Source organism: Brachypodium distachyon, chromosome 2, assembly GCF_000005505.3.
Source record: "Brachypodium distachyon strain Bd21 chromosome 2, Brachypodium_distachyon_v3.0, whole genome shotgun sequence".
NCBI classification, from domain to species: domain Eukaryota; kingdom Viridiplantae; phylum Streptophyta; class Magnoliopsida; order Poales; family Poaceae; genus Brachypodium; species Brachypodium distachyon.
The window spans coordinates 37,944,027-37,968,297 of NC_016132.3; the positions used below are offsets into that span (position 1 = coordinate 37,944,027).

At 44.2% G+C, this 24,271-nt stretch overlaps 5 protein-coding genes across 8 annotated transcripts; 3 read left to right on the top strand and 2 right to left on the bottom strand.

The window, feature by feature from the left end:
• The first annotated feature begins 3,271 nt into the window (after positions 1-3,271).
• Positions 3,272-4,220, top strand: LOC100829194 (50S ribosomal protein L10, chloroplastic). Its single transcript, XM_003568984.4, has one exon. It carries the CDS (start codon positions 3,285-3,287, stop codon positions 3,966-3,968), a length of 684 nt encoding a protein of 227 aa, XP_003569032.2. The 5' UTR covers positions 3,272-3,284; the 3' UTR covers positions 3,969-4,220.
• Positions 4,221-4,406: 186 nt separating this feature from the next.
• LOC100846195 (DNA repair protein RAD51 homolog 2) lies at positions 4,407-11,095 on the bottom strand. 3 transcript variants are annotated; one of them, XM_010233485.3, is made up of 14 exons: positions 10,778-11,095; positions 10,562-10,675; positions 10,322-10,471; positions 9,681-9,784; positions 9,528-9,591; positions 9,354-9,409; positions 9,018-9,098; positions 8,488-8,553; positions 8,286-8,377; positions 8,086-8,202; positions 6,330-6,473; positions 5,926-6,245; positions 5,396-5,561; positions 4,409-4,988 (listed from the first exon to the last, which is right to left on the bottom strand). In XM_010233485.3, exons 1-12 carry the CDS (start codon positions 10,859-10,861, stop codon positions 6,223-6,225), a joined length of 1,095 nt encoding a protein of 364 aa, XP_010231787.1. In that variant the 5' UTR covers positions 10,862-11,095; the 3' UTR covers positions 4,409-4,988; positions 5,396-5,561; positions 5,926-6,222. The 3 variants fall into 3 exon arrangements, with proteins under 3 accessions (XP_003566651.1, XP_010231787.1, XP_014754791.1); XM_003566603.4 differs by lacking the exon at positions 5,396-5,561 and having other exon boundaries at positions 4,407-4,988; XM_014899305.2 differs by lacking the exon at positions 9,018-9,098.
• A 140-nt stretch (positions 11,096-11,235) lies between these two features.
• On the top strand, positions 11,236-13,967 carry LOC100829803. 2 transcript variants are annotated; one of them, XM_024459813.1, is made up of 5 exons: positions 11,236-11,499; positions 11,601-12,517; positions 12,588-12,932; positions 13,009-13,586; positions 13,673-13,967. In XM_024459813.1, exons 1-2 carry the CDS (start codon positions 11,270-11,272, stop codon positions 12,412-12,414), a joined length of 1,044 nt encoding a protein of 347 aa, XP_024315581.1. In that variant the 5' UTR covers positions 11,236-11,269; the 3' UTR covers positions 12,415-12,517; positions 12,588-12,932; positions 13,009-13,586; positions 13,673-13,967. The 2 variants fall into 2 exon arrangements, with proteins under 2 accessions (XP_024315581.1, XP_024315580.1); XM_024459812.1 differs by having other exon boundaries at positions 12,588-13,586.
• A 2,879-nt stretch (positions 13,968-16,846) lies between these two features.
• LOC100830111 (endochitinase A) lies at positions 16,847-21,541 on the top strand. The gene is made up of 8 exons (XM_010233491.3): positions 16,847-17,062; positions 17,200-17,391; positions 17,624-17,908; positions 18,012-18,046; positions 18,135-18,224; positions 19,168-19,297; positions 19,371-20,008; positions 20,090-21,541. The coding sequence occupies exons 1-8, from the start codon at positions 16,954-16,956 to the stop codon at positions 21,269-21,271; spliced, it is 2,661 nt and encodes an 886-aa protein (XP_010231793.1). The 5' UTR covers positions 16,847-16,953; the 3' UTR covers positions 21,272-21,541.
• Positions 21,542-21,632: 91 nt separating this feature from the next.
• LOC100846497 (probable sugar phosphate/phosphate translocator At3g11320) lies at positions 21,633-24,020 on the bottom strand. The gene is made up of 4 exons (XM_003566604.4): positions 22,731-24,020; positions 22,522-22,625; positions 22,209-22,437; positions 21,633-22,089 (listed from the first exon to the last, which is right to left on the bottom strand). Exons 1-4 carry the CDS (start codon positions 23,274-23,276, stop codon positions 21,943-21,945), a joined length of 1,026 nt encoding a protein of 341 aa, XP_003566652.3. The 5' UTR covers positions 23,277-24,020; the 3' UTR covers positions 21,633-21,942.
• Positions 24,021-24,271: the final 251 nt, after the last annotated feature.

The window sequence follows — 24,271 nt, forward strand, 5'->3', positions numbered from 1 at the left end:
TCTCTCTCTGTATTAGATTGTCTCAGCCTATTTACTTTGATGTATTAATAGAATGACAATTCCTCAAAAGAAAAAGGTGTTAATTCCCATTGGAAAAATACCATCGTGAAATGGATGGCTGATCGAAAGGTAGGAGGACATGAAGAAGAGTGTGCTTTAGCTTCCCCCTTGGGGTTTGGTACCATGATCAATCAATTCAGGTGTACATCAATCAAAATTACATGCATGGAACAAAAATAGGAACACTGGAGCTTTTAATTCAGACAGCTCGTTGCGCAATTTCTTCGATAAATTCAGAACAGTTTCAGACACAATTTGTTGCAGATTCTGTCACATGACCTTGTCCGCTGTTAAATCCAAAGAGACGCCGTTGGGATTTTTCAGCCTGACCTTTTCTGTTGGGGATGGTGAGATATACCCGACGGAATCTGTCGGCATCGATCGGATCACCGGACGACCAAAATATCAGCCGGAAAGGCCAAATTTTCTTACAGCCATCATACATGGTACTAAGATTACCTACCAGATAAGACTTACAGTAGATTTTTTTTTCCTGAAAGAGATGTATAAAGATAGATAGATTCCCTCCAAAAAATGGGACTGCATCAAGCCATCAAGAACCGTGAAAAATGGAACTTCATAAGAAACAGTTCGATTCCGCAGGGAACTGTGAAAACCCTGGTTTTTCATACAAGCCTTGGTATCACCCAACTTAATTTCTATTGCTCAAGATGCATGCATGGTGCTAGATCTCTAGTGGCATCCTCCAATCCCATGGTTAACCTTTGTTTTTGCTTCCAGATGCCTCTAAAAAGGTGTTTACCAATGAACAAACGGGAACACCAAGTTGGCATTTGTTTTTTTGTCAACTTTACTAGGGAAGCAAGATGAGATCTAATCGACATGGAAATTCATGTCTACTGAGGGAATCACTTGCAAGATCAGCGACCCAAGCTGTTTTTGGTCTCCACATAAGCTGTTTGACATGAAATTTTGATATATTTGGAGGACGGAAAATATATTCAAGACGGAGCTATTTTTAGTTGCTTTTCATATCGCATTATTCTAAGAAATTTGGGTTCCTAATTCCTATATCCCTAATCGGCTATAAATTAAAAAAATTACTTGGCGCTAGAGGTGCAACATGGTGACCCTTAGAGTACCCTTTGACCTTTCTTAGTTCAAACAAATGAACTAGTTTTTCAAAAAGTTGTGTCATTCTGAAATTTTAGTTCATTTCGTTAAACTAAGAAATGTCAAAGGGTACCCTAAGGGTCACAGTTTTGCAGCTCTACTTGGCGCTTTAATTGGCACCTTTCTGTCACTCGGTTACCTTGTGATTTTTCTCGAGAAGGTAGAAAAAAACAGGTTTGTACAGTTTAATTTCATTTCTTGCTAACAGCTCGAATTTGTTTATTTTTGTGACAGCGGAAAAAATCGATCAGTATATTGTTAGTATTAAGACTCACAACCATGTCCATCAATTTAAATATGCAAAACCCCAAAAACTAACAATGTAAAACCATCCAATTAATATGTGATTGTGAGAGTCAAACCAATCATCAGATGTAGAGACACAAAATATCTGCTATGGTTGATTTGCTAGTTGCAATAATACACCTTAAAAATTGTGGAAAGATTATGCAATTTCTAAATGGCTATGATAACTGTCGTACAGGTGTCGACGTGTAACATTATAGTATTTTGATGCCATCGTCAGTTCTGTCAATTCATTATTCCTTCCAAGAAAGGATACCTAGAAAAATATTCAAACAACAGCAACATTAGATCACCGACAAAGGACCATCAGGTACCATTGAAAAACTAGCTCAAAGCTTAAAGTACAAACAACACCAATCTTCATTTCAAGTATCAGCAGCAAGAGACTACAACCCCCAATCAAATTAATTAGTTCAACCTTTAATTTTTTTTGCTTGATTTGGATTGATGTGCCTCATAAATAAAAGTTTGACCCCATGAATTTCTCTTTACAGAGTAAATTACAGAAAACAAAAAGGTAGATGATTTTTTTGAACAGTAAAAAGAAATTGTTATTAAGAGCTACAATGTCAGTGACTAGTTAAAATAAAACAAAAATCCCATTTTTGGGTTTTTTAAGGATTGGGGTTGTCCTTGTTTTATGCTTCCATGCATGTGGTGGGTCTCTCTCTCCTTTTGGCATGATTCCTTGAGAGGAAACATATTTCTATTTTTTTTTTGCATCTCGGAATTGCGTCACTGCTTACGTTAATTCGCAACCTGATTTGTATATAATTAATCTTGTTGCATGATATGGATCGGAGGAGACTATTAAAATTGTTGATGGTGGGTCGTACTAGTACTATATTAGGCCTAATGACATTTGTTGATGCTGGGGAGCTGGTTGATGATGATTCCTTGGATTAGTTGTACTCGAAGGAGCTAGGGTTCTTTTTAAAAGCTGGTCTTGTTGTTTGTACCGTCTGTTGTTTAATGGAGATAATCTTTTATATGTATGTATGTACTGCCCCTGCAGATGTGTAGTACTACTAATATACTATGAACAGAACACATGTAGTACTACTACTTTTAGCATGTCCTAAAAAAAGGCAGCTTGGCTAGCTATGATTAATTAAAACTGTCCTTAACTAATGATCTTGATTTCAGTCGTACTAGTCCATGAATATTGGAGCTAGCTGCTGGATAAAAGATATACAGAATTTTGAATCCCGCCGAGATGCAAGAAACTCGCCTGATACTGGGAGTTGAATTATTTTCCGGTGAAATATGTTTCAAATTGAATGCAACATTTTCCCTGGTGATTGTTTAATTAAATAACTAGTGCAGAGAGTTGATCGTTCAACGCAATTTAATTGATGAATATATACACACACATCGAATATTCTGAATAGTTTGCAATGTTAGACTTTGATACCTCGCAAATTAACAAAGAGAGATACCATCATGTGAAGTGGTACTCCACTGAGTGATACCATCATTCATGCATTGTTTTTTTTCTGAGATTACGCACCGTGTCAATTATTAAGCTGAGATAAACAAACATGACAATATGAGCCGAGCGGGCTTGAATTTCTCTTGGAGGCCCGTAATTCTTTTCGTGTGGGTACAGGCCAAGACCCATGATTAGTAAAAACGGAAGGCAAGATGAAGAGAATTTAAAGCCCATTAGATTGGTGCTACATAGCCTACATGCTACTGGGCTTTGTTTGAACACTACGGTCCGGCTATCTAAGCCCATAAAGGCCCATTAATCACTAACAAGCCTCACACCCAAGACACAACCCATGCTCGACTCCATCTCTCTCACACAGCCGCCGCAAAGAACCCTGATCCGCCGCCGCCGCCGCAATCGCCAGCCGCCGACAATGACGTCCGTGCGGAGCGCGGCGGGGGGAGTGCTGCCGCCGATCCGGCTGGCGGTGGAGCGGGCGCGGCAGGAGGCGCTCCGCCGCGAGCTGGACGGGTGCCAGCTGCTGGCGGGGATCTGGTGCCACGGCTTCACGGCGGCGCAGCTCCGCAGCATCCGGGCTTCTCTCCCGCCGACGGCGAGGCTCCTCGTGGCGAAGAACTCGGATCTCTCCGCGGCCGTGGCGGGCACGCCGTGGGAGCAGCTGCGGCTCCACGCGAGGGGCATGAACGCGTGGCTCTTCGTCCGCTCCGACGAGATCCCCCCCGCGCTCCGCCCCTACCGCGACTTCCAGAAGGAGTGGAAGCTCCAGCTCAACGACTTCACCGGCGCCGTCTACGAGGGCAAGCTCTATGGCCCCGACGACTTTGCCAAGCTCGAGTCCATGCCCACCAGGGTGCAGTCCTACCAGTACCTGCTGGGCTGCCTCCAGATGCCCGCCGTCTCCGTTCTCGCCGCGCTCCGCGCCCGCCAGGAGGCCATGGCGCAGGCTGAAACGCCGCCGCCGCCCACCGAGGATGCTGCGGCGACGGCGGCGGCTACGCCGGCGCCGGAGAAGTGATCAGAGGTTTCTTCGTCTTTCAGTTACAAGCGCAGCAAATGAAAACTGCTTTCTTCTCTTTTGTAGATTTATGCTGCACTTTGTTGCAAGATTGGGGTTACGTGTAGTAGAAACAAACCCATTAGCTTCTATCATAAGAATGCATTGCTCTCATGAGCTTTCTCCGATGCACTCTGATTTTTTTCGATGGGATGGAATGTGATTTTGTGTTCATTCTTGTGCTGATTGGAATGAGATGGCAATGTTAGAAGAGGCTCCTTTTTGCATAATTTGGTTTCAGTGCTGCAGAGAACGCTGCAAATCATCACAACTGATGTTATGTGTCAATGTATCCTCTGCTCATGAGCTGACAATGGAATGGGCAGATGTGATTTTTTTTGTTTTTGATATCGCCAATGACAATTCAGACTTTGCAATTCGTCACGAGTCTGGGAAACATGTGGTAGCAGGAACACCATAAATCATAGATACAACTTATACAAGCCACAAGATACTGATGACAGTATGTATACAAGACAGAGATACAGCAGAGGAGTAACAGCATACGGATAGGTTACAGACTCCACTAAATCTAGCCAATCTCGAAGAGCAGATCGAATTACTATATCCTAAAGCCCAATGATATGGTATCAGCTTGAAGCAGCTGAACCGTCTGGAAACTGAAGGAGGAAGGAAGAACACTCTAAAAGATGAAGTCATTCTGTTGCTTCCGATACGACAAGCCAAAATCTCCATATAACCCTGCAAACTGGAGGTAGATAGATTTGCATCTGATGATTTTGTCTCTAATTTCAAGATCAGAGCCCAAGAGAGACCAATACGCTGCCAACAATTCTTGCTGAAACTGCGGTCAAAGAATGTGCGCCAGACGAGATTTAGCATAGTTACTGCAAAGGCTTGTGGATTCCCCAAAAGTTTACAAGAGACCCTTCAGGCACAACAATTGCCTACTATAGAAGTTTTCATAATGATCAGAAGATGGATGGTTCCCTCTGCTGAAGACTTGATCGAAAAATGTACCTGACAATCACTTCATGTTATATTCAGAAAAAGAAGAGATAAACTTGCTCCAATTTGGACCCGGACAACCCAGTCATGTTTCTGTTATCTATAGAAGTTTAAAAAACAGAAAACATGTCGAGCAACACGATTAGGCCTCATGGCCATAGATCGTCACATTATCAGCAAAAGTAAAATGACCGCTAATCCAGAAACAAGTGGACGGGTTGCCTCTACTTAAGACTTGATAATCGAAAATAGGAGATGACAGTTGCTACCATGTCCGACACCATGTACATACTTACAGATGTACTACCTCCGATCCTAAATTGTTGTCAAAATATTACATGTATCTAGACGTTTTTTAAGAATAGATACATCTATATTTGGGCAAATTTAAGTCAAGAATTTAGGATCAGAGGGAGTACCATTTTTCTTTCCTTTTTCCTACACAAGCAGGATATAACAATGATTGTAGACAATTCTCAATTTCTCAATGGACATCGACCGAACTCGTGGTTCTGGCAAGATATCACACACCACTGCCAATGGGGTGATGCACCATAATTACATTTTTTTTTCCAATGTTTCATCCTGCGATATGGAGAAGAATCAATGACAGTTCAAAATTTCCGGACAATTCTATGATATTCTAGATATAAATAACCATGAATGTTAGTACAACTTCCAAATAGTGTAAGGAATCTAATGTGAAAAGAAAAAAAGTATTGGTGCTCCTATGCTCTCCAAAACAGTAAAAGCACAAAATGGTCTGATTGCAATAACCCACTACATTACTACCAAGTACTAACTGTAATCATTTAGAATTTATGCAATTTAATTTTGACAACACGTAAGCACTATTCACAAATAAACATAAGTTGTTTCTATCATTCCATAGCGAGCATTAGCACTACAAGAATATAATGAGAGCTTCAAGATCTGGAACGCGCGATACCTGCAGCTTTGAATAAGTTGCATGACCTTTGGGGACGAGCAGAGCAGTTGCTTCCACTTGTCCTTTTTTTCTTTTCTGAAATTTCTTTTTGTTTGTAACTTCCACTCTATTATTCAACGGGAGTGGCAGGATGGTCGTAGGGACTAGGGAGTGAGAGACCGAAACTCCCTGTTTCTAATAGTAGAGAATAGAGAAGAGATTCATTGCCATGTGTTCTCATTTGTCAACTAGTCAAAACAAAAACGACCAATTGACAATGCAGGATTGCACATTTTGTTGTCAGTGGCGTTCTAATGGTCACAGACCCAGAATATTTTGCCCTGGAGAAAGGAGTGTGTTAGAACGACTAATGGAAGGAAGACTGCAGGCTTGAGCTGATTATGTGCTGAGAATATGAATCGTACCTTGAAGGCGAATTGAGGTTATCTCAGGACCAGACACATCAATGCCTTCATCACTTAGTAATGTAATGCCTGATGATTCCACGATGAAAGGAAATTCTACTGCTGGAGACATAGGTGATTTCGCTACTTTGATGAACCTGTGACCTGTGCACAAATGCAGTTTGCATTAATTAATCCAAAATTAGCACAAAGAGACCAAATTGCAATTTACCACTTGTGTTTCGTTGAGTGTTATTGCTTCTTTTTTTCCTTTAAGTACTTTCATTTTTGTCAAAACAGGGAAAGAGTAAGGAGACCAAATGCAGCAATAAACGAGATCAAACATTTTTTAATGGAGACAAGTTACTTCTCATTTTTTACCGGAACGAGACCAAACATCAAGGAAAAAAAAGGAGGCACTGCCAGCAATAAAGTACTCCCTCCGTTCTTAAATATAAGATGTTCTAGCTTTGTCCTAAATCAAACTTTTTATAGTTTGACCAAGTTTATAGAAAAATCTACCAACATTTACAACTCTGTATTAATTTTATTAAATCCGTCGTGATATATATCTTCATGGAATACTTATTTGATATTGTAGATATCAGTACACTTTTCTATAAACTTTGTCAAAATTTAAGAAATTTGACTTAGGACAAAGCTAGAACATCTTATATTTACGAACAGAGGTAGCACCGAACATAAAGGAAATAAGGGACACGGCAACTTGGGACATAGACAGAATTTAGACATTGTAGGGGATGTCAAGATGTTATTTTGTGTTTATGCTTATTCCTATCATTTATCACCAAAACTGGTGTTTGTTCACCAAGAACTATATCACGATTCAAAATAGTTTGACTAAATTCCAATTTATGGCTATTACACAAGTTAAAAGTCGACAAGCAATGTTGCAGTTCCTCGGGCTTGAGTAGGACTGTCCTAAAGTTGGTTTGGCCGAAGCGTCTCGACTGTTTACGCACTTAAAAAGGATGAAGCTGAGCCAACCTGGCCACCACTACTATACATTAAATGGACAGCTGGTTTTTCAACAGGTTTTCAAAATCGTCTTTACCAAGGTTTGACTGCCTGTTCGAGAAAACAAGGTTAGACTGCCACTATTCCTAAACCACCGGGAACCAGCTGGTCAGCATCTAAGGAACCCAAACAGCCCTGTTCCCAATTTGGGAACACTGTTTTTGTTTCACTCTTCTAAAACTAGATGATGCCCCGCACGTTGTTATGGAAATTTTTAGTTAACATACGTGAGCCCACGTTGTTGAGAACATACATGAGTGAAAAGTAGCAACAAAAGAGTATCCAGTGAAAATGTATAATGGAATTGTATGATAGATTATAGATTCTTCACTTAGTGGAAATAGCTGGATGAAAAGTAGCATGCATGCATGTGCAAAAAATATGAGTTTTCCACTAAATAGGTGTGAACAAATTAATGGTGTGATGATGTGGCATGCTTGCATGTTGAGAGAAATCAAGTAGTGAGTTTCTCCTACTTAGATATAGAAGATTTGTCGTCAAAACCAAAATGCTTATAAATACATCAAGTCTAAGTCCCAGATTAAAGATCCGTGAAATCAAAATTTTGAAAATGTTAAAATAAAAGGCATATGGTTTTCACTGAGAAAACAGAACTGAACCTTCTTTTTATTGTGTAAAACATCTTTGTGAAGCCAGCTGCCACATGCAATGTAGGTTGACAGGATTACACTATTAGATTGAGATAAAAAGGGTGATTAGTGCATGTAAGTATACAAACCTGAATGAGACTCAAATACTAGACGGATAGTTACAGCATGAGCCCACTGGATTCCTAGAGCAGCAACAAGATGAGATTCAAATCTTTCAGTACCATGACTGTCGCCCTTCTTTTTTACTGCAGCAGATTAATAGAAATATGAAGTCCAGTCCAACAAAGTATTTAGAAGATAATCTGTTTTCTTGGAATAAAGCACAAACCTTCAAACAAATAGTGATAACCATCATCTTTACTTTGACTGCGGACTTGGTTTGTAACTATGACTGGAATTCTTGAGAACTCTGCTATAGACCTTTAGGACAAAAAGGAAAAGACAGCGAGAAGTATTTCACCAGGATCAACAATGGTAAGCTGAAAAATGTGGAAGAAATGGTATGGAATATTATGATCTAGGAAGCTCACTTAAGAAATGAAAGAGCCCATCTTAGAGGGTGTTGAGTGCGATCTGATGCACCTCTTTCATTCTCCCTGCCACATGTATGTTCGAGAACATTACAATTGTACATGCCTTTTTTAAAAAGAAAAATGTAATTATAACATAAGAATGAACAGCACAAGATGAAACTCGCATGCAAAAAATTAGATGATCTGAAGATCTGAGGCCTAGTTATGTTATTGTTATCATGCACAAAGTTGCTAAATCCATCAAAGGTATGGCGAGGTTTCAGGAACTTTAGTAAATTTAATATTTCGAGGTCGTTAATAATACCACATGGAAATTCCTACTAATCAAACAGTTGGGCACATACCAATGAGTTGGCAACCCAGTGTTCACTTTATGTCATTTGACTAAGCAAGATGGCTTTCTAAATTGGTAAACATGGATATGCTCATATGCTCAGCAAGCTTATAATTAATAAGCATCATACTATAATTGTTTGGAAGCTAAAGTTAAAATAAGAACAATTTATGTTCTACAGTCCATATCTTACGTTGACATGAGAGCTGCCATACTATCAACAATGAGTAACTTCACATCATTTTGAAGTAGAGTCACCTTCATCTGTTCCAAGCTGTTGAAAAGGCAGCAAAAAAAAAAAAGAACATTCAAGTGTTTTGCGTTGTGTGATGAATATCTTTTGCACATAAATCTAGAAGCATTTAACTAAATTGTGAATTTTAAGCAATGACCACACTATGTTGGGTAGAAGAGGAGCATTTCAAGAATTACTAATGAAGGTCTTTGATACTTTGTGTGCCCTAGAACGATAATCACTCAACATCAACCTTCTACCGCTACTTGAGTTTCAGAAAAAAAACACAATTACCTCTTTGTGAAATCAGATAATGATGTAGGTCGCATCACTAGGATCCTCCCAGTCATCTACCAAAAAAAAAAAGAAGGCATAGAATAAGAGTCCAGGAAGTTGTGTATATAAGAACAGAAATGCAAGAGAAGAAAGATTAAGCATGCGTGAAAATAGACGATGAATTATAATAACCTTTTGTGCTAGGCCTTCTTGTCTAAATATTTGAGGAATGCTTTTTTGACCTATCTCAATCATCCTGCGATACATCATGAGAAGGTTGGTGACTACATATATTTCTTAAATGACATACATAGCACATGGTAGCAGTAAGCATAAATAAGCTACCTCCGTGAAGAGAACTTGGATTCGGTGTCAATATAGACAACTCGACCATTCAAGCCCCCATAGCATTCTGGTAATGTTGCTAACAGTGCTAGCTTCAGACAAAACTATAGAGTGTACAGAACTTTCATCAGATGCAAAACTAAATGTTCAACAAAGAAACACAATTACTCTGGAGAAAATAAGTAACTTAAGATTTGACATATCAGTTTAGCATACTTGGGGTTCTCTTCAGAAAGGAAACTAATGACCCATGTAAATGTCTTTGGGCTGTACATGATTAAAAAAGCATGGACGAAAACGTGTATCTGTAAACAAAAAAGTTTCGACTAAGTAGCCTCAATGAAGAGGTCCAATTGAGATCACTAGAATCAGAATGCAGCAATCAGCCCAGAACAACCCCGAAATGCAATGCCAGATAACATAACTAAACACATAAGGTCCATTCCTACTACTTCTCTGTTGGATGCCCATGTAAGCATACAGACACACAAATTGGTTGGCATTCAGAAAGACACCAAGCGGCAAGCGCATTGCATACACCAAAAAAGTTCATACAGTTGATTACATGATACACATCCACACTACAAAGAGCCGCCATGCTCAGTAGTGAGTGCAAATACTCAAGGGCAACACCGGCTCACCTGCGTCTTGCCAATCCCGGAGGGGCCGACGACCTCGGTGAGCTTCCCCACGGGGATACCTCCGCCCAGCGCCTCATCCAGCCCGCGGAGCGTGGTGGCCAGCCGCCCGCCGCCGCCCAGCCTCACACGCTCCTCCAGAAGCGCGAGCGCCTGCGCAAATCAGCCAGAACCAGCATCGATTGTTCAGAAACCCCCAATCCGGAGCAGGCGAGAGAGGCCGGGAAGAAGCGGCAGGGTTACCGTCTGGCAGGGAGGGCAGGCGACCTCGCTGACGTGGGACACGGCGGCGCGGGCGACGGCGATGCCGGCGTCGAGGAGGCACATGAGCTCCACCTCCGGCAGCGACAGCACGTCCTGGAGGATGGATACAGCGGGTTAGCTAGAGGCGGCGGCCGGTTTCATTGTGACAGGAGGAGAAAGGGAGGGTTTGGTGTGGAAGTGGAAGGGGTGGCTGACCTTGGCCGTGGTGAGGCGGCGCGCGGCGAGGAGGTGGGCGAGGTTGGGAGGCAGCTGCATCTCCGAGACCAGCTTGTTCGCCATCGCCGGGGAAACGTCGGTGCTCGTCGGCTCGGGGACGACGGGAAGAGGGAGAGGGGTTGGGGATTTGGGAGAAAATTTGATTCGAAATTAGTTTTGAGAAAATTGACACAATACAAGAGAAACCGGAGATTCCAGTACCACTAAAAAAGCCAAGCATTCCACCATACCACCACTATTCACTTTTTGGGTTCCAAAGTACCACCATCATGAGTCCACGTTAGTCAAACCGTCAAATATCCTGTCAGTTTTTCTCGTATACCCAAATTACCCTCTAGCCTCCTCTCGTCTCTTTCTCTCCCGAAAAGAACAGGAGACTGCTCTTCTCCTGCCCTAACCCGTCTCCTCACCCCACCACGGATCCATGGCGGCGGCGCCACCCGCCTTCGTTCGTGCCTCCGCTCTGCCGAAATGAAGCCCCCGCCCCCACGCCACACTGCCGCTGGCCGCGCCCGCGGCTTCCCCGACCCCGCGCGGCTCGCCCCCACCCTTGCCCCTGCTGCTGCACTGCACGAAGACCATCCCACTGTTGCTGGCGCCAACGGGCTCCACCACGGGGCCTCGCCGCCGTTTTGCCCCGGTGAGCAACAGCAGCAGCCGGTTCCTCCCTGCTCTCCATTCACTTCGCTTACAAATACAAGGTAATGGCAGCCCGTTCTCCTCCCTAAGTGACTCTGTAGTTTTGATTTTTGTTACGGGGACGTGCAGCAAATTTAGAATTTGATGTGTTTCTGTGTTTTAGCGTTGATCTGATGGACGAATTCACAATAGAAATAGACGTTCAGTCATACTTGACAATTTTAGACGGCAGAAAATTGTATCGAAAGGGCCAGACATGGGAGTTTGTGGCTGGTCGGGACTTGTCCGTGGCACAGATAAGGACAGCTGTGGAGGAGAAATTCCAGTGGTCTGCCAATCAGAGAATGACCATTTTGTATGGATCTAATGATGGTACTGTTCCTTTGATTTCTGAATCAGAAATAGTAGAATTGTTTGAAATGTCCACCGATAAAACAGTTCGGTTTGGTGTCACAATCGAAAGCAAGCAACCAAGCAATGAGAGCAATCAAGGTGTTCCTGTCAAGGTTGATGAGGAGAATGATGAGCTTCCTCATGCTCCATTCTTTGCTTGGCCTAATCAAGCATATGATGGGCAGTTTGAGGATGATGAGCCTGTGGGCAATGATGATGAAGAGGAGGCTGCCAACCATCATGAAACTGAGCCGGAGGTAGCTGCTGCAAGGGTTCCATTGGGAACACTTGATGTTGATAATTCTTATGATGAACAATATGTGCCCGGTAATGCTGATGGTTTAACTACTAACACTGTGGTTCCCACTCATATCCATGATAAAGAGTGTCCTCAAATTGTTGTGGGCGCCACATTTCCTAACTCCAAAGATTTTAAGCTAGCATTGAGAAAAATAGCAATTATAGGAGAGGGGTCTTTTAACACAGAATGGAGTGACACAAAGAAATTTCGTGCTTCCTGTTCTGATATTGAATGTCCATGGAAAATACATGCCTCCAAGCAATTAGAGGAGAGTGGTCTCTAACACAGAATGGAGTGACACGAAGAGATTTCGTGCTTCCTGTTCTGATATTGAATGTTCATGGAAAATACATGCCTCCAAGCTAAAGGATTGTAATACTTTCATGGTATGATGATAATTTTTCAACTTTGTTTTTTTGTACTACTTATTCCTAATCATCTTGTGTGTTTCTGTAGGTAAAGAGACTTCCATTTGCACATACTTGTGGAACTTCCAACAATTGTGACAAGAAAGTGAAAGGTAAAGAGAAAGGAAGAATGACAAATAAGGATTGGATTGCTGCATAAGCCAAAGAGATGTCACACTTAGTGCAAAGTCTCTTAGGGAACAGTTGCAAAAGAAATATAATCTGAAACTGCAGTATGCCAATGTGTGGAAATGGAGAGATCGTGCAATAGGGGAATTGAGTGGTACATATAAAGAGCATTTTCAGCTGTTGTGAAACTTTAAGGCAGATATGTTGGCAGCTAACCCAGGAAGTGTATGTGAAATAGACATGAAAGCAGAGGTTAATAAGAAAGGTGAGACAATGTACTTCTTCAATCGGTTGTTTCTTGCTTTCAAGTCATGCATTGATGGGTTTTTGGGAGGTTGTAGACCATATTTGGAAGTTGATTCAACATTTCTTACTGGGAAATATACTGGACAACTGGCTGCTGCTACTGCTGTTGATGGACATAGTTGGATGTTTCCCGTGGCATTTGGACATTTTGACAAGGAGAACACAGAAAATTGGGTCTGGTTCATGCAACAATTAAAGTTGTGCATTGGTGAGCCAGAAGGGCTTGCAATCCATACAGATGCATGTAAAGGGTTGGAGAATGCCATAAAAAAAGTGTACCCGAACTGTGAGCATAGAGAATGCATGGTTCATCTCATGCTCAACTTCAAGAAGAAATTCAAGGGAGCTATACTTGATAACATGTGGCCTGCAGCTTGGACCTATGAAGTTGAGAAGCATGAGTCCCTAATGGAAGAGATAGATGTTGCTAGCCCGACAGCAATAGCCTACTTAAAGGAGTATCACAACCGTTTGTGGACTAGAAGCAAGTTCTCGCCAATATGCAAAGTTGAATATGCAAAAGATGTGGGGCTATTAGCCATTTGCAAAAGATATGCAAAGAAAAGGAGATATCCAGCGATGCTGATCGAGATGCAACTCCTCCACCAAAACGGTAATATAATTTGTATGCATTTTAATTGGCCACTTGCATACTTGTCTTGTGCATTCTTACATATTTATCTTCGCATTGACATGTAGGCAAAATACGAAGAACACTACAGCGACAACTATTCCTTCCACACCAACTTCAAGTCCAATAACAAGGCGAAGAGCAGTAGCCATGACAATGGCTTCTTCACCTCCTAGTGCATCTACAAGGAGCAAAACTGCAGCAGCCAGCCCTCTTAAGCAGTGAATGGTGTTTGGTTGTAAAGTTGAATTAGTATTATCCTTTTGGTTAAAGTACCATGTGATGTGACAATGTGTTTAGCTACTATGTGAACCCTTATTACTACTAAATTACTACCGTTTGGTGCTGTGTTTGCTGCTGAAATGCTGTTGTTAATTGCTACTGAAATGCTGCTGTAATCTGGTGCTGTTTGCTGCTGAAATGCTGCTGTTAATTGTTGCTGTAATCTGCTGCTGAAATGATGTTGTGGTTTGCTGCTGTTGGCTGCTGTTAATTGCAGCTGAAATGTTGCTGTGAAATGTTGTCTATTTGAAGAGGTATAAGGGTATATGTGTCCAATTTTGTGGCTGTTAAGGTCTGTTAGGGGCTGTTAGTCCATAGTGGTATTTTGGATTGAAAAACTGAGTTTTAGTGGTATCGTGGAATGCTTGGCTTTTTTTAGTGGTATTTTGGAGTCTCCGATTTCTCATACACTGTGTTTGGATGCATTCATGGAGGCCTGATGTTGGACATTGGTATTGAATAAGGCCCGAATACTTGGCTGGCCAAAACATTCGGAACGGTCTCCTCTCTCGACCCAGACCCACGTTCGACCCTCGCTCCGCGCAACAGAAGTGGTATTTTCTTTTTCCCCGATTCCTCTCCTCAAGCTCCCTCCAACCCTCCCTTCTCATATCTCTCCACAGCGGCGCAACGTCCGGGGCAGCGCCGGCGCCATCCCTCAAGCCCTCCTGCCCGCCTCCTCCTCCTCTAGCGAAGGTGAACAACTCCCATCCCCCGCGCGCACCTCCGTCCTGTGGTCCTCTCCCTCTCCTCTCACCCTCCTCTGTACTGCAGGTACGGGAGACGCATCCCGGCGGCCGGCACAGGCAGCGGCGCCGTCTTCTGTCCGGCGCAGGTCTCTGTACTGCACAGGTAGCGTCACGGCGGCCGACGCAGGTCGCGGCGCCCTCCCACCTGTTGCTCAACCTCGGCGCGCCCTGGTTGCCTCCCACGCCTTCGTGCACAGTGTATGATAAGTAGTACTACAGTGCGGTGCTCGATTCAATGCTATCAGAGGCTCTCGAGGTGTTCATCATGGTGCTGGAAGATGTGCCTTTCCCGACCACATTACGATGCTGACTACTCCCTCCGTAAATGGAGTGGTCTGGCCTGCAGCTGCATGTGGGCGAGAGAGACCGTGTTTGCGGAAGGGTAAAGGCGTCCAACCTCGGATCATTTTCACGCAGCATCGCTCTCCCTTGGTATCCGTGAACGAAGTTATGCGCCCTCCTTTTCAGGCATGCTCTTTGAAGGGCCACTCGAGATTGTTCAGTCGCTGCACGCTCTTGTTGCTCTCTTGGCACACGCTGATTAAGATGAGTGCTTTTCCGAGCATCAGCATTGAAACTGAAAAGTGTATCCATTTATTTTCTGATTTGTTGGTTATGTATATGTTCATATGGCATGTGCGTAAACCAGTATAACCTCATGCCCTCACCCAACTTTGATTCATTATTTTTGATCATCCAAACAAGATTTGGCATTCAGCCTCATTATAAAATCTGTGTTCCGAATACCTAAACATCCAAACAAAAATATTGTCATTCAACCTCAATATTAATATCATGTGGTATTGGCATTGAAGCCAATGCAATGTCAAGATTCCCAATGTCTGCATCCAAAGAAAGACTTATTGATATTGTGTCAATTTTCTCATTAGTTTTTCGGACTTCGCTTTTTCTTTTGCTGTTTTTTTTCTTCGCATGCATTCGACGGATTCCATATTCTAATTTATTTTATTTGCATGTTTTAGAATCTTGCCAACAAAAAAGGCCCTTGAAGTTGGCTCAAATTTGCAATATGGGTTTGAAGATTGTTTTCATAATGTGAATGCAACATGGCGAAAGACAATAGAATATCGGTCTTTAGTATACATACAATCATGTTCCTGATAAGGAAAGGCAGTATGATTTACCAACATTCAATGACGTTGTATCAAAAGAAAGGTAACAAGGAAAGTGGAGCGTACGTTTAATGAGACTCGATGTGTTGATTATACCGTCACACGATATCATTGTTACTCTTTACAGCATGGTTTGGTTGTTTGCTCGGACGATTTCATGGAATGACAATGCAAAACACAACAGTAAGTTTTTTAGATTCATTTGTAGTATCCAAATACCGTGCATAATACTCCTATGCATTTGGAGTATCCAACCCCACCAAATAAGTTTTTTTTAATTCACTGGTACATTGTTCATGCGTTGCCACGGCCTCTTAAACATGTGCACGCGAAAATTCATGTTTATACAAAACATAACAATATAATTGAATATTCAATCAAAATGATCTCGGGGTTGATGCTAGTAGCCGCGGCCACGGACATGGCACCCAGTCCACGCCGCCCGCCGGTCATGGCTGGCGTCAGAAGAAGGTCACGGAGCATGCGGTGACGCAGTGCATGAGGAACTGCGCGGGGGTGGATAGCGCCGGTCAGCGCTGGACCCCTTTACTCGTCTCTTCCACGGGAATCTAATCCGGCACCTGACGCGTATCACCGCAGGGAGGTGCTGCGCGGGCAGTTGAGTCGGCGATGGAGGCCCGGGAAGGCAGTGCTGTGGAAATAGGAAAAGAAATGTTCGATGGAGTGTAAGGAGACATGAAAAATCAGGACATGCACGGAAATTGATGCACGGCGGACGACGACGAAGAAAACCTTACTGCTTTTATTATTAGGGATTAGGGATTTGCAGCAAAAAAATGAAGAAAGAAAGAAACACAATTATGTTATTTATTAGTCAAGTATTTACCTGAAAAAAATGTCAATTATAAATCACCAAATTAGCGTGGGCCGGGACAGCTCATTTCTCTCCCCCGAAATTCAAACCATCCCGCCCAAGCAAACATTAACCCAGACATTCTAAAAATCCCTCCGCTAAACCCCCGCCCCGGTCCCAGCCGTCAGTCTCGCCCGAGACGCCCGGACGCGTCACTCTCGACGGCCCCTCCCAACTTTTTTATACCCAAATCAAACCCCGTCTTCTTCCCCAATCTCACCTCCCAACGTCTCTTTCTCTCTAGCTCGCATCCTCTCCTCCCCCGTCATCAGCGGCGATCTAGGGTTTTGGCCCCTGCCTCCTCCTCCCCGATGGAGTCGCTCTCGCTCATCGACGTCTCCGCCGAGGACGACTTCTTCCTCGACCTCGCCTCCCCGCCCCCGCTCCCCGACCCCTCGCCGCGCCCCCGCGCCGCCGCAGGTGCCGATCTCCCGTTCCCCGCGTCTTCTTCCATTTCGGTTGGGGGTTTGGGAGGAGGACGATGTTGTTTCATCTCGTGTGGTCGCGATTATTGTTGGATCTGACGGGGGCGTGCTGCGATTTTATTTTTGTTTCAGGGTTATCTCTGGCGGGCGCCGATTCGGATCAGCCTGCTGCCGGTTCTCCGGCGGCGGGGCGAGTGATGGATCCGAGCGGGGCGACGGAGCAAGTTCCGGAGCCGACAGGGTCCCCGAAGATAAGGAAGGCCAAGAGTGGCGTTAACCTCCGCAAGAGCTTGGCCTGGGACAGCGCCTTCTTCACCAGCGAAGGTTTTGCATCCACATTCCCCCCCCCCCCCCCCCCTCCCACGCGTACACTTGTGAAAACTGAAATCGCTATGTCTCGTAATTGTTCCTGATAGGATTGTGCAGCATCCTGATGTAGTTGGTTACCGGCTCCGAACATTTCCCCTCTGTAATTGCTGCTTTTTATGATAGACTTATGCATCCTGATGTAGACAGATAGTTAGCGGCAGCTCAGAATGTTTTCTGGTTTGAGCAGGTGTTCTGGATACAGAGGAACTGGGCATTGTGAACAGCACTTTCCGCAAGGCGCAGGTTTCTAGGCTGCTGCCTGGGATCGCGGAGGAATTGAGGAGGTCAGCAGAGTCCACAACCTCCACGCTGGAAAGCGAAAGCTTTGTGCTGGAAAGCGTTGAGACCGAGCTGTTTGACAATGTGCGTGCTTCGATTCAGAGAACACTTGGCAAAACTGACAAAGCTTCAGGTGTTGCTGCTGCTAGCACAAAAATTCCTAAGGCCACAGCAAAGGCACCCCCTGCTGCAGGTAAAATGTCTCGAGATCATGAATTTCTTATACTGTAACATGAATGACCTGACCATTATCTGCTGTTCGTGACTGATTTGATTATTTTGTTGCTACTTTCTAGCAAGAAAGGGGGCTGAACGGATACCTCAGACCAAGGTATGTTGACACAGTTCTTCAATGTCTTAAACCCAACTTTATGTCGTCTGTGGTCTTCACTAACAAATATTTGTTCATGCTGTTTCAGATAAGGCCTCCTGTTTCATCAAGCAACAGTAGCGTTGGAAGTAAACAAAGGCCCCAAATCACCCTGAAAGAGCCTACAGCTGGAAGAGGGGTATGTCCATACTAACAGTAACAATTCCTAAGGAATCATGATCTTTTGTGTAGCTTACCCCTACCCAAAGAAAACTAGTCCAATTGGTGAGGGGGCTGTGGAATTTTTAATTAAGATAGAAGCAACCATGAGATACCAGAATATGCTAAGACATGAGTTGATCGTTGGTTGGCAAGGTCACAAGACCAAATGACCTTCCCACTGAGCTTATTGCTTAGTTCTCCTGTTTACACGTAACTACAGGTTTATGGTTTAGGAGGCTGCTTGCTATATACGTAACGATGCTATAATTTTAATAATTAGGATTCTGTAATTTTCCATGTGAATCTCCTGTTTAAGAGCCCAAGTATATCTTGTTTTTATTGAAATAACATTAGGGATCTTCACATGGAGTCTAAATCTCAATAACCAGGATTTCTTTTTGTTCGATAAAATATCGTGGAACTGCATACAATCTTTTAGGGAGACTTGTTCGAATTGATTGTTTTGATTGAAGTTCCTGCTGTGTAATAATACTCTGTATTTAATAATCATATTGTTCTTTCTGCTTGACAAAACTCTGCTGGGAGCTTCAGACTCAAAACATCCTTTAGACCTCTTAGGGCTCTGCCTTTTGGGAGGCTGCTTGCTAGATACATGAACATAATGATGCTATATTGTAATAATTAGGATTCTGGTATTTTCCACGTGAATCTCCTTTTTAAGAGCCTAAGTATATCTTGCTTTTAATGAAAAATAACATTATGGATCTTCAGAAGGAGTCTGAAACCCAATAACCAGGATTTCTTCTTGTTTAATGAAATTTTATCGTGGAACTGCACATAACCGAATCCTAATTTTGTCATCTTTTAGGCAGACTTGGGTTTGGTAACTGATTATTTTGGTTGAAGTTCACATTGTGTCTCTGTACTTGATAATCATATTATTCTTTCTGCTTGACAAGGCTCTGCCGGGAGCTGCAGAAACAAAACCGTCCTCAAGACCTCCTAGGGCTCTGCCAAGAGTTGCGACAATGAGAGCACCAGCTAACACAGCTGCCACTTCTGGGAATTCAGAAAAAAGAAGCAGCACTGGTATTTGAATCAACACAGTTTATTTGTATGCTAATAGCTAGAAAGCCTAATGCACTTTCTTTTCCAATCACAGGAGGCGTGGCCAACAGACAGGCACCTGGTAAATCTGCTAATGCTTCAGCTAGCATGCAGTCTCGGCCTGCTGCAGGGACAAAGGCGAGTTCGACCTCAAAGTCAGTTGCTTTCTCATCAGCTGCAGTTCCTCCCTCACAAAGTAATCCCATGGGTAGTATGCCGGGTGTGAAGACCAAATCACCAACCCAAATCAGCAAAAATAGAACTGCTCAGAGGATTCCTGTTCGCTCATCAGCAAAATCTGATGTCAGCAAGGTTAACCCAACAAGATTATCAAGAAATAGGATTCCAACAAGGAGTCATGGTGAGCTTGTATCGCCAATCATTTCACCTAGCAGCTCTGTGGACAGCATGAGTTCTGTGATTTCTGGGGCGTCAACAGCATCCACTATAGGGAAAGCAAGCTATACATCTGAGAGCTTTAGTACAAGGTCATCTTCATTATCACCTTCCATCAGAAAGAGCAATGAGTGTCCTCCAATGACAAAACTGAGGCCTCCTACTGTCTCAGAGGGTCAGTCTTCAGGAACATCTTGTGATAGTCCAAAATGTAATAAAGACATGACCACCCAAGGAAATGGTTTTAAGCCATCTGGTTTACGGAGGCCCACACCCAAGATTGGGTATTTTGATGCTGTAAGTGCTTTGTGTTTTCTGCTGTGTAACAATGCAATCATTTGTTATATGTTCTAACATGCTTTTTCTGTATGTCCTCAGGAGAAATCCATTGACAGAGCTGGTGGTGTACGGGTGCAAGGGCAACCAAAGAATGTCCAGTTTTCACCGTCTGTTACACCAAATCCTCGGATTTCTTCCACTCAGAGGACAAGCCCTGCATCTTTGACCTTTGATCAGCACGAACCAAAATCAATGGGAGCAGCATCTTCCCAAACAAAGGCATTACCTTCATTGCCCTGCGGAGTTGAACAAATTGAAATAGCACCATCAAAGTTGATGGAGCATGAAGCTTCTCAAGCTAAGACATTGCCTTCACTGGCTCTCGGAGTTGCACAAACTGAAGTAGAAGCATCGAAGGTGATGGAACATGAAGCTTCTCGGACTAAGGCATCACTTTCACTACCTCTCGGAGTTGCATATGCTGAAGCATCAAAGGTGATGGAGCATGAAGCTTATCAAACAAAGGCATCACCTTCAATGCTTCTCAGAGCTGCACAAACTGAAGTGAAACCAGCAAAGGAGTATGAAGCTTCTCAAACTGAGTCATTGCCAGCACTGCCTCTCAGAACTGCACAAACTGAAGTAGAACAATCAAAGGTAGCAGAGCATGAAGGAAGCATGCACGGGACCAGTCCAGTGGTCACCGTGGACATTGCAAAGGAGAGCATTCCAGCTTTGCACCATAATATCCAGAATAATGGTGATGCAAATCCATCAACAGTTGAGCTGTCACTGTCTAGCTTTGATCAGCAAGAATCAGAACCTATGGTGGCACCTCATGAGGAAAGCCGTCCTTCTCACAATAAGTCATCACCTTTGCTGCCTCTTGGAGTTGCACAAATGGAAGTAGAACCATCGGAGGTGATTGAACATGAAGCTTGCATGCCCCAGACCTGCCCAGTCGTCACAGGCTTGGATACTGCAAAAGAGAATATTCCGGCCCTTCATCAGAACATCCAGCTTAGTGGTGATCTGAGTCCATTAAAGGAAAACATCCTTGTTTCACATCAGAATATCCAAGCAAAAGGGGATATGACTCCAGTTACTCTTTTGACCCAGAAGATGTCCTCCATTTCTCTTGGGGCGGCTAATACGACTCCATTGGCTCTGTTGGACAAGAAGCGGTCCTCCGTTTCTGTTGTGGAGGCGAGTCCATTGACTCTGTTGACCCAGAAGCTGTCCTCCATTTCTCTTGGGGATGCCACTGACCAGCTGTCTTGATGGTCTGGCAATGGATAGGTTTCTCATGGTATGCTGCTGGTTGTTTCTGGTTACATCCTTGCTATTCGGAAGGCCAACTGCAGAAAGAAGTTAGTACAAAAAGGGTGTCCTCCATTTTCTTTTTTATCGTCTTAGCTTTTTAATTAAAGTGTGATACTAGTGTAAAACCCCAGGGCATGGTTAAATAAACTGTGATATTATGTGTGCAAAATTCTTGAGCCTGGTATGCCAATTTCAGATTTGCGAGTAAAGCGCATATGATTTCAGTTTGTTCTCAGTTGGTATTTGGGGAGTGTTGTTTTACCTGTGAACTGCATGATAGTAATGATGTTATATATAACAGCATTTTGGGCATAGCATGTCTGTTATGGTATCTGTATATATATCTCTTTCCCTGATTAGCAATAATCAGTCATTTGGTAATTGGTATATACATTGCACACAACTATTCTCAAGCATGAATCCACCTGATCTAATGGATTGTGATAACAACATCCCAGAATCCAGATTGCACTTCTGGAGCATGAGGAAAGATATACTCTACAAGAGTTTGTGGTCTTCGTCATCCTGCCTTCAGGAACTTCGCTGTACTCGTGCGCAATGTTGCGGTCACCATTTCCTGGAGGAGGATGGCGAAAAGAGGATACGTTTGTTCGCCAGGCCGATGAAGCTTACTTGCTCCTCTTCTTGGCCTCGCCATACAGCACAACCCCCGCAATGGTCACGCCGTAACCTAGCATCCCGACGACGGTCACCGGGTTTCTGAATATCAGGATGGAGACCACCACGGCAACCGCACCTTTAGCGTTCCCAAGGACCTGCACAGACCAAGCACAAAGGTTCTGTGAGCACCGCCGGTTTTACCTGTACATGTTCATCTGAAAACTCCAACAATGGGGAACAGAGGAAGGATGGAATGATCAAACAAATGAGTCACCTGAAGAGTAAGTGGGCTGGTGTGCTTGGTGACCAAGAAGTTGGTGAGGTTGACCAAGTAAGCCAGCGATGAGTTGAAGAGCAGCATCCAGAGGAAGCTGGGGTCCTCCTGGGCAAGCGCCACGGCGGCGCCGACCGCGTTGGGCTCCATGACCAGCGTCGCCGGCACCAGCAGAACGACGGCCACCGGCGCCATGTACCGGAGCAGGTCCATGGAGTTGAGCTTCTCCCTGCATGGAACACACCAAATTCATCATAATTTGCAAAGTCAGCGTGATCAGTTGATGGCTGGATGGTTATGAATGATTGATTACTCTTCTGAGGAGAGGAGGATCCCCTGCAGCACGGTCTTGAGCGCCCTCCCCGCCGTGGCGCCAACGCACATGACGAAGCCGAACAGATGGAAGCTCGGCTCACCCTGAACCAGAATTGGAGGCCAGATCATCAATTCTCACAGTTCATCCATCGATCAAAACTAATTTGGTCTTGGAGATTCAAGAAGCCATCATCCTCGCTTGCTTACCCCGGTGGCGATGACGACGCCGGCGACGACGGGCACGAGAGCGGCGTAGGTGGCCTTGGCCTCGCGGCGCTTGGCGACAGCGTAGGCGACGACGGCCGTGAAGAAGGGCGTGGTGGCGCCGACGGCCTGGTTGAAGGAGACCGGGATGTGCCTGAGCGAGACGTTGCCGGCCACCACGGAGCCGCAGAACACGGCGCCCAGCAGCGCCACCCTCGCCGCCTGCCCCCGCGACACCATCGCCGCCGGAGTCCGAGACGAAGACGAGGAGATGGAGAAGACGTAGGAGAAGACGGCGCAGGCGGACATGTGGCAGGCGGTGAGGAAGACCGGGAAGCGGAAGCCGTAGACGGAGAGGAGGTACTTGTTGAGCAGCAGCACCCCGATGTTGGACGCGTACCACGCCCCCACCAGCGCCGCCGTCCGGAGCCGCCGCCTCCCCGCCGTCGCCGGGGAAGACGACGTGGCGCCGGCGCCGGCGGTGGAGGTCGGGAGGAGGCTGCGGCCTTCTGCTTCTTCTTCTCCTTTCTGCTGCTGCTGCTGCCCCATTGTTGGAGGCTTGGCTGGACTATGGAGCTGAGTTAATTGTTGGGATTTCGTTTAGCTGGTAATTGCTTAATCTGGTGTTGTCGTGGGTGACTTGAAGGTTTATATGACTTCTGGCTATGGCATGGAGGAGGATGCACACTGCTGCCCGTAGATTGGGCTTGAAAGTTGGAAGGATCAAAGACGGCAACTTAGATCAAACATCAACGGCTGCTAATTATAATTAACCAAAGTCTGGAGTTGTCAAAAAGGAGAATCAGTTGTCAACAAAAGTTCTCTAGGACAGGGACACACTGGAGTGTTTTTTTTTTTTTTTTTTTTACACAAGAGTAACCATTGTTGGTGTGTGGGGTTTAGCCCCAATTAGGTGGGGCTGATTGTTATGGCACTGGTTGTACGCCACTGAATCACTCTCCCTCGTGATTATGGTAACTGATATTGAAGTTACTTCACTGAAAGGATGAAACTGCGGCTCCATAAAAACGGTTTTAGTGATGATATGAGTATGACGGTGTGTGTTTTCCACACGTCATAGTCGAGTCGACATAAAACTCGAAAACAAACATAAACATGAGAAAAGAAAATCAAAACTGAGGAAAACCGAAGAAATTCAAGTGAAGCTACTAATTTATTTTAGGACTTTGTACAAAGCATAAAAATTGCAAATACCATACGTATATGAAATCCTGAAATTCAGTAAAACTAAAAATACTCTGTCTGCCCTTTTCTAGATAAAAATGAGCTATTGGATCACACATCAGAGTTCGTCGACGGCGATGGACGAACTGATGAACATATATTTGCTGGGCCGATCGACGCGTGCCGTATTGGATCGAGCATTCTTGATTAATCATGCATCGCCATACGGTCCAAGCAAATTCTATTTGGATATAAATAATTCCTCAGATCTACGATGGCATCGCACCAGAACTTTTATAATTATAAGAAGTTTAGATTGCGATTCTAGAGACGACGAGTTAGACCTTCCGATCGATCTT

Coding starts and splice junctions, on each gene's coding strand:
- LOC100829803 (XM_024459812.1), top strand. CDS start 11,270: ATGAAGCCCCCGCCCCCACGCCACACTGCCGCTGGCCGCGCCCGCGGC. Junction 11,500..11,600: donor ACTTCGCTTACAAATACAAG/GTAATGGCAGCC, acceptor TCTGTGTTTTAG/CGTTGATCTGATGGACGAAT.
- LOC100846497 (XM_003566604.4), bottom strand. CDS start 23,276: ATGGGGCAGCAGCAGCAGCAGAAAGGAGAAGAAGAAGCAGAAGGCCGC. Junction 22,626..22,730: donor GCGTCGTCATCGCCACCGGG/GTAAGCAAGCGA, acceptor ATTCTGGTTCAG/GGTGAGCCGAGCTTCCATCT. Junction 22,090..22,208: donor CCAGCCCACTTACTCTTCAG/GTGACTCATTTG, acceptor TGGTCTGTGCAG/GTCCTTGGGAACGCTAAAGG.
- LOC100830111 (XM_010233491.3), top strand. CDS start 16,954: ATGGAGTCGCTCTCGCTCATCGACGTCTCCGCCGAGGACGACTTCTTC. Junction 17,063..17,199: donor GCGCCCCCGCGCCGCCGCAG/GTGCCGATCTCC, acceptor TTTTTGTTTCAG/GGTTATCTCTGGCGGGCGCC. Junction 17,392..17,623: donor CGCCTTCTTCACCAGCGAAG/GTTTTGCATCCA, acceptor TGGTTTGAGCAG/GTGTTCTGGATACAGAGGAA.
- LOC100829194 (XM_003568984.4), top strand. CDS start 3,285: ATGCTCGACTCCATCTCTCTCACACAGCCGCCGCAAAGAACCCTGATC.
- LOC100846195 (XM_003566603.4), bottom strand. CDS start 10,861: ATGGCGAACAAGCTGGTCTCGGAGATGCAGCTGCCTCCCAACCTCGCC. Junction 10,676..10,777: donor GCCGCCTCACCACGGCCAAG/GTCAGCCACCCC, acceptor TCCATCCTCCAG/GACGTGCTGTCGCTGCCGGA. Junction 8,378..8,487: donor TGGGCTCTTTCATTTCTTAA/GTGAGCTTCCTA, acceptor TTTGTCCTAAAG/GTCTATAGCAGAGTTCTCAA.